Source organism: Cyprinodon variegatus, unplaced genomic scaffold (assembly GCF_000732505.1).
Source record: "Cyprinodon variegatus isolate N-32 unplaced genomic scaffold, C_variegatus-1.0 Scaffold768, whole genome shotgun sequence".
Lineage (NCBI taxonomy): Eukaryota > Metazoa > Chordata > Actinopteri > Cyprinodontiformes > Cyprinodontidae > Cyprinodon > Cyprinodon variegatus.
In genome coordinates, this window is record NW_015151221.1 from 331,099 (window position 1) to 339,864 (window position 8,766).

The 8,766-nt window shown below is 36.8% G+C and overlaps 1 protein-coding gene across 3 annotated transcripts; it reads right to left on the reverse strand.

Moving 5' to 3' along the window:
• Positions 1-1,158: 1,158 nt before the first annotated feature.
• LOC107098318 lies at positions 1,159-7,455 on the reverse strand. Of its 3 annotated transcripts, none has more exons than XM_015395940.1 (7): positions 7,357-7,455; positions 7,016-7,219; positions 5,700-5,894; positions 4,069-4,235; positions 3,818-3,967; positions 2,702-2,871; positions 1,167-2,629 (listed from the first exon to the last, which is right to left on the reverse strand). In XM_015395940.1, exons 2-7 carry the CDS (start codon positions 7,187-7,189, stop codon positions 2,229-2,231), a joined length of 1,257 nt encoding a protein of 418 aa, XP_015251426.1. In that variant the 5' UTR covers positions 7,190-7,219; positions 7,357-7,455; the 3' UTR covers positions 1,167-2,228. The 3 variants fall into 3 exon arrangements, with proteins under 3 accessions (XP_015251427.1, XP_015251426.1, XP_015251425.1); XM_015395939.1 differs by having other exon boundaries at positions 1,173-2,629; positions 4,069-4,238; XM_015395941.1 differs by lacking the exon at positions 5,700-5,894 and having other exon boundaries at positions 1,159-2,629; positions 4,069-4,238.
• Between the last annotated feature and the right edge of the window lie 1,311 nt (positions 7,456-8,766).

Below are 8,766 nucleotides of genomic sequence, written 5' to 3' on the forward strand. Positions count from 1 at the left end.
AGTTACATTACTTTTTAAAAGTAATCGAAAAAGTTACACTGCAATTACATTTTAAACAAGGTAACTTGTAACTGTAACGGATTACATTTTTAAAGTAACTTACCCAACACTGTATATATAGATAAACAACTATATCGATGTGTATATAGATATATCTATATATAGATAGATGTATCTGCTAGCGTGGATATATCTGAAGCTTCCTCTTGCATCCACAGTTAATCCTGTCGGATGTGGTTCGTCCTTCTAGGTGGTATGCTGACATTACCCTGGATACGTGGCTCTTGATACTGTACATCACAAAGACTTGCTGTCTTGGTCACAGATGCGCCAGCAAGACGTGCACCAACAATTTGTCATTTTTTGAACTCTGGTATGTCATCCATAATGTTGTGTGCATTGCAATATTTTGAGCAAAACTTTGCTCTTACCCTGCTAATTGGACCTTCACACTCTGCTCTTATTGGTTCAATGTGCAATTAATGAAGATTGGTCACCAGGCTGGTCCAATTTAGCCATGAAACCTCCCACACTAAAATGAGAGGTGTTTTAGTTCCATTGTCCAACCCCTGTAGATATATCTATATATATTTCAGTGTGAGTTTTTTTTTATAATTGCGTTTTGCAATGAAATTGGTTTTGGGTGGACAGCCTGAGTAGAAAACTGCTGACATTTTCAGTTTTCAGTTAAGATGCTAGAATTACATGAAGTGTCTTTTAATTATCAACACTGATCAAACACAGATTTAGCCTGTTAAAAGTAAAGAGAAACAAAGATGCTTTTATTTATGTTTCCCTTTTTTTTTCAAACTTTTCCATTTTTATTCCAATAAGAGTTTACCTTTTTTTTATGCAGAATTACAACCGTTTGTTCGATTTGGTGAAACACTTTTGTTTTTCAAAGCCTGAAATGTTTTAATCTAATACTTGTTTTGAAAAAAAGTGAAGTAGCAGTGAGACCCCCTGCATTTCTTTATGCATATTCAGAAGTAAAACATCCACATAATAGGTAATAAATTAAGATTTGATGTGTTCTGGAAGGAACCTTTAAAAGATGTTCTCCTCTGATGGAATGGAAATCTGTATTTGTTTGTCTTTTCAACTTCAAATCACCTCAAAAATCCCACTTTAAAGACATTCTAGAAAGACTCTGAGAGGGAAAACTGTTCATTCAACTACTTACATACTTAAAGGAAGAACTCCGGAGCACATTTAGTTTCATATATCCAATGGATTATGTTTATTTTATTGCAGAAAAGCAAATTAAATAAAATATTACTCCAATATTACCCATTTATTCAACATAAACAATATAACTTACACATGTACACAGTTCAGCTTTATTTTTATTCAGCTTTAATGGTAAGATGGGTGGATAAAGGATCCTCCTCACAATAAATAGTACAACATTTTCAAAGATCAACAAATGGTATCCACAATTATGGGGGAGCCTGCACTATTTAACTTATCTAGATATCCACTAAATAGTATTTTTGAGCATTTCAATGCAAAGTTAAGTGGAAGGAAAATGTCTGACATAATAGAAGCACAAATAACAGGAAATCCCAGAGGCTAGAGAGCATTATGAAGAAGAGCCCATCCTGGGTTTGAGGGAAATGGACTCAGAGAGAGCCTAGGACTGTTGTTAATGTCAAATAATCTACAGTTCTTTCATTCCTCCCAGACACTCACCTGGGTTAAGGAGAAAATATACCTTAAATGATGCATTTCATTCAGAAATCAACATCTGTTTCTAGCAGAAGAGGCACAGAATGCAAGTTTCCAAAAGTCCAATGATTTCTAGCAGGGATTATTGCTTTAATGTCTCTGGTATAACTGCACTTGATTGGCTGACGAACTGGTTTCAATCAAACCTGTAGAGGATCTTAGTAAGAAGAGAGAACCAATGAGGCAGAGGAACAGAGAACATCTTCTGAAACCCTGATGTAAAAATAAAGAACTTACTGTTGGGTTTCAATAGGAAACTAAAGACATTTCAAACCATTAGCAAAAAAAAATAAATTCCCAACAGCCTCTAGTTGTTTAAGAAACTGTATTTTCTAGCACATACCAATTGATTTTTGCAGCCCCAGAGGGCGCTCAGGTTTGCTGTTCTGCTAACAAATCAATAAAAATCATATTTCTGAGTGAATTACAAGCTATAGAGGTCATATTTTCAACTGCTTGAGTGCGACTTATCAGTTTCCTTCAGTAAAGGGCCGACCACTTCAGCTTTTTCCATTTGCTGAATCCTGTCTTGTGTGAATGAGGCTTTGCTCTGGCTCTGTTTCAACAATACTCAGTTTCAAACTTACGTCTTGTTCACTGCTTTCTGTTGGCTTTTCATTTTTCGTTTTCATTTCTGCTCCGCCCACTCCTTGTTGTTCAGATATTCTTTCTGAATTGCATAAAAGATTCCCATCTTCTTTTGCATGTACTGCTTTTCTCTCCCCTGTCTTTTTACTGTGCAGATCAGTTCTGTGTGTCGCTAGTCTCTCACTAGCATCTATAAAGTAGTTCTCCAGCTCTGCCACAGGTCCGCTATCAGAGAAAAGGTGGTCCAGGTATGCCTCAGAGTAGTATTCTGAGGTGATGAGGTCAAGGTTAACTTGGGAGGACTTCCTTCGACCTGTTAAATACAGTTTATCTCAGAAAAATCGACACATCTAATAACATGGCAGCATAAATCTACAGAGTGTACCTATCTCTGCCTCCATGACAGACAGGGGGATGGTCACGCTCTTTCCTGACTCTCTGTCAGTCACAGTGAGACCTGTCATAGCACCCTCCTCTGGCACATCTTGGGACGGGTCAGAATTTCCTACGAAACCTCTGCATTTCAAAACGCAGACTGTAGTAGACTTATAACACCTGCAAGAAGGAGATAAAGGAGTGACTGAGTGGAAGGGAAAATGATGATGATGGAAACAAAGAAACAAACAACAAAAATTCTTAGCAATTAATCCACATTAGGATCAAATCAGTGCAGTTTTAAGAAGCATCTTAAAACATTACATTAAACCATTTAATTTGTTTCCTCGTTTTTCTTAAACAGTGTTGATTATGTGAGAACTGCAGTTATTGACAGTCTGCCTGAATATCATTACTGGCTAACTGCGAGCTGAAATGTTGGCGCTGCACTTTTTTGACACAGCTAAGCTGAATATTGAATAGTATTGAAAATCTGTCCCCTGACTTGCTTTAGCTTCAATTAACTGCATGCTATATATATATATATATATATATATATATATGTATATATAAAATCCTTCCATAGAAGCTCTGTGTTTTGCTTCTAAAAGTTAAACATTCCCAAATATTCCAGCCTGTGACCCCAAAAATAACACTGCAGCAGACTGCCCACCCCCTAAATACACATACAATTATTTTACTCTATACTTATTAATACATGTAATTATGTTTTACTCTAAATAACTAATTTTTAATTGTTTGATTAATCATTTTGCATGTATTTTTAATTGTTTAATGGGCATTTAACTGTGAATTTTTTATAGATCATATATGATTCATGCATTAGATAAATAAATTAATGTTAAATATTTTCATTTATAGTACATTTATTAATTTTACTTATAATGCTGACTTTTATGATACATTTAAGCCCTTCATATACCTCAGCAATGATTCTGTAAACCTGCCCAAAGGGTCTAAATTATACTTATTATTCTAATACTCACCAATACCATTAAATAATACAGTTTAGTAGAACGGAAAGCCTATATTTACTTTGTAATATATCTTTCCTTAAATTGGTCTGTCAGGCATTCATTTATTCATCAAAGCCTCCATCACTCACCTGTAGGCAGCTCTGATCTGTTTGAAATCTCCCCTGTATTGATCCAGTGCTGCCCTTGCAGATAAAGGTTCAGGTTTATCCTCAAAACAAGCGAGATGAACCAACATTTGGGTGTGAAATGCAGCTCCGCAGGCCCAGTGTCGGAGGGATCTGCAGGAGGGGAAAGGAAAAAAGCTGTCAAAGCTGTTATAGGCGCTGTGATGTGGGTATTAAAAGTACTGCCGTTTTTACCAGTCAGTTTCTTAATATACCTGGAGTCACAGCCCCCCCCAAGTAAACATGTCTTCAGCTGAGTGAGGATCAGGCTTAACTGGGTCTCAAGCCGGACTGAGTCCTCAATCAACCTTCTTTTATCGCTTAGGCTGATTTTACACCGCTTCAGGTACTCCTCCATAACCTCCTGAAGCTCCCAGACTCTCTGCTAAAGGCAGAAAATGCAAATATGTGGAAAATAATGAGTTCAAGACATAATAAGGACCGTATGTTAAACATCGTTAGGCTTTGTAAACAAGTAGATGCAAAAATGACGGCACACCAGAAAATGTGGAGGTATATTAGAATATCGTGTTATGTCCGTCATAAAGCATCATCATCACATAACTCATCCTTATGTCCAGACAGACTTAGGCTTTACTCAAACTTAAAACTATTTCCATATTCAAAGTTTTGTCTATCAAAAACAAATAAATGCACCAGTCCAGGTTTTGCAAATAAATATACTGGAGAGAACAAATTTTCACACTGATAGAAAAAACCGATGTCTGATTGTCATAGAATAAATAAAAGATAATAATAATAATAAAAAATACATTTTATTTTGCAGCGCCTTTCTTGACACTCAAGGTCACTTTACAAATAATACAAAAGATAAATAAAAAGAGATGAAAATACAAAGATAGATTGATATTTGGAAAGTTACTTCCTATAAAAAATATATTTTTACATATATTTTATGTCAAAACAAGATTTCTATTCAAAACCAAAATCTTTGCTCTCGATTTAGGATTTTTCTCTCGATGTGAAAAAGGTATCATGCCTGCGTTCCAATTGGTCAGTCTCAACTAAATTGACAGCTGAGTTTGCTAATAAAGACACATCATTTAAACAACTTATTTGTGCTTATCTAAATGACTGGAGCACCTCTTTGACTTTGAAATCTTTTTATGCTATTTATACTGCAAAAAAAATAAAAATAAAATTATATTTCAGAAGACGGGAAAGCCTGAATGTCTGATCCCTCAACATCTTCCCAAGATTTATTGCACAGAAGGCAGTTCTTTGTGAGTTCAGGATACTGTGAGAAAATATAGTTTCTTTTGAAATAGCTGCTCATGTCTCAGTGGGTCCTTTGGCTTTAACTCAAACTAATCACTACTATTAAAATAAGTCTTCTTCTCTCAATAATAGTGTCAGTGCAATAGTAGTGCCAGTGCAATCCGGTCCAACTGCTAAAATGGAAAAGAGCAAAGGATAGAGAACTATTGCACTAAATGTTGCCTGAATCTGTTCACCATTCTACTTTTAATATGTGAAAATACATAATTCATGAATGGCATTCTGATTCACTCAAATGCAGTCTTTGTAAGACACTACATTAGTGCTTTACCCATTTGTTCACCATTATTTAGCCAGAAAGTCACATTTTAGTGTCTTGGTAAAGAGGCAGTAAAGGTTACACAACAAATAATATTAGACATAAAACTCAAATATCATGCAGAGCAGGAGAAACGATAATAAATGATGGCACATCAACCTATGAGGAAATTATTAAGACTGACAGAAAAAAAAGAGGTTATATTAAGAAGATAAATATATTAATCTAATCCGTTAATAATTCAGGGAGCACTCTTTGCCTCGCTCATCACTTCAATTGAGGTTTCACCTGACATGACGAAGAACCTGCTGGCCTCCCTGTAACCCCCGGTGACTGGTTCGATGACGTGTAGGCTACATCCATCACCATAGTGACCACTAAGCCCACCAGGCCAGCCAGGCGTGGCTCATCAGAGAAGGCTGACAGTCGGCCAATCAAATCCCTCAGGTAGGTTGGCGCCCGTTTGCCCAGGTCCCTCTGAATCTGGGTTAAGTGAAGCAGCAATAAAGATCTATTGTAAAAACCCTGTTAGAATGACTCAAGAGCTACATTGAAATGATTACTGTTGTTTATCCTAATGAAATAAAACTACTCTGTAAACTACATTTTGTCATCATCATATTGCTCCCTGGTTTCCCCACTTATTGATTGGTGACCTCTTCATAATCCCCAGCAGGGATCAAACTCCTTCCACTTTTTGTTCTGCTCTATTTTGCACAATCCATCTTTATTAACTGATTCAAGGAAACTATCTTCTCACTCCTGCCATTAATCTCTATCTGCACCTCAGTGGATTTAAGGCGATCAATGAGCATTTCATCCACTCAAGATTTTTTTTTCCCACTGTTCCTCCTCTGTCTTTTACTTCCTTCTGCTTCCAGGTGCATTTTCATAAATGAGAAGATTACTGAAAACATTTCTCATGCTAGTAATCCAATTCAAAAGAAGGGGAAATTACAAAAACTTGTGGCTATTAAATCAACCTTCACGCCTCTCTGCATTGATGTGATCATGTATGTAAAAGTAGCCTAAAGCATAGCCAGGTACATACTGTGCAGTACATGGACATCCTTTTCAGTAAGCTACCATTTCGGTATTAGAAACTCTTGTTATTTGGTAATAACATTTTCTGGGAAACATAACTCAGGCGTTATATTTCACATAAGCCATAATCCTATAATAAAAAAAACTTTCATCTGTATTTAATTTTAACACTTGTGACCTCCTGGGTTAGTCTTTGATGTGATCTTAGAGTGATCTTCACAGGTATAAAATGTATAATTGTTTTTCTAAATTGTGGAAAATGCCTCTCATTGTCTCAAAGCCTTTAATCTGGCTTGATAAACAATTTTCAAGCAAATGATTTTACTTTTTTCTATCTTCCAATTCCTATATATCAGCTTATTTGCTGTTTTTTTTAAAGACAGGTTTTATTTAGCGTGTATTCTATGTGTCTGACACTTAAAAACACCTGGACAAGCAGGTCAAATTAAAGCAAAAAGAGAAAAATTTGTAAAATGCTCTCATATTTATGAATTAAATACATTGTTCAGCACCTTTGTAAAACAATCCATAAAACTAAACCATGCTGTCAAGGTGTTTACCTCTAGCAGGTGCTCTTGGAAGACATATTCCTCGTTTTGATTGGCTAGGAGCAAAGGATGAACCACTGAGAGGTCAGGAACTGCTCCCTGCTCCACCATGGCATCATAGATAACAAAGCCAACTGTCTCCTTCAGTTCAGCAAGCTCCTCCTCTGATGACATGAGCTGGCCCATAATGCATATAATATCTATATTTCCTATTTACTGAAAACATATCAAAAACAACGCATCATTAACAAGGCTTAAAAAAAAAAAAGGAATTACTAATGAATGCCATGATTTTTTTTTTTCTTTAATCAACTTTTATCTATAAAACATAGTCATTCCAAACCATCGCTTACATATTCCAATAATCTTCTTGCATCAGTAAAGGAGTAACCTTCCCTGGATTGTTTTGGTTTCTGACTTCCTTAATTCTTCTTCTGTAGTCCTGACAGCATCTACATTCCAGCCCAGCGGCTTGCTGTAAGTTAGCAGCAAAACTAGATCTCCCCCTGGTGGCGAGGGGCTAGAATTGCAGAGCAGGGGGAGCGATCTGAGTCAGAGAAAGCCTTAGTTACATAGATAAATATATATTTATATATAATACTGTAAAGCCTTTAAAATTGTTAATACGTTTTAAAAAGTCATTAAAACTGTTTATGAATAATTAAAATCGTTAAATAATCTATTTAATAAAGAATTTACTAAAGAGTTTCCTTTGCTGCTAACCATTTAGATCTGATTGGGTATACTCCAAGCATTCAGAAGAGGAGATGGCAATGACCTTTCTCTTCAGCACATGTCCAGCACAATGCTGAGTCCCAGATTATTGATATGACTTCAGCTGATTTGGCTTTAGAGTCCATTTGAATTCCTTACCTGTATGTTTTCTGTGCAGAAGTGCTTGAATTTGATTAAAGGAGGATCCAAGTTCAGAGCTTAGTCTGGGCAGAAATTAAGTTTTGGAAATTAAAAAGAAAAATTGCAGGGTATCAAGAGTTGGAGCAGGTCATGAAACATAAAACCAAGATCATGGCAGCAGAATACACAGATATATTTATAAATCATGCATTACAGCATTTATAATTGTTAATCATTACTTCAAATAGATAATTAGAATTGTTTCACAATCATTTAAATGATCCAGTGAGTAATTGAATACCAAATCAAAATGTCCACCATTTTTTTTTACATAGCTCAAAAGCTACAGGGCCCAATTGAATCATTCAAATTGTCAAGAGTGCAAATGTTGGGATCTGGAGGTCTGTCCACTTTTGCCCACCAGAGGGCGCCAAGGATCCCTTCCTGAGGGCGTTCTGGGTCTCCTGGAGCTGGAGCTGATTGCATTTGCTCATCAGGAGACCAGTATATAAGGAGGCAGAGGACATCACTCCAGCGCCAGAGTGTTTGCCAGTTATGGTTAGCAAGCCTGAGCCAACCTGCCTGTCTGAATCTCTGACTCCCTGAAAACGAACTTGATCTGTTTTGTCCTCTCTACTCCCCAGGTTGAACCTGCCTGAAACCAGAAACCCTGAAGAGTTTCTCTGTTGGAAATCTGTCCGTCTGATCTCTGAAGAACCCTGGAGAATCAAACCTGTCAAAGACCTGCCTGCCTGCTCTCTGAAGAATCTGGAAGGGAAACTCAAATCTGTGATCTGCAAGCACTCAAACCAAGCTCTGCCTCCACCAAGCCCTCAGCCTGCCGACAGCCTCTGTACCCTTCTGGTTCCCCCCCTCTGCCGCTCAGTTCAAACTCCCGAACAGGTACA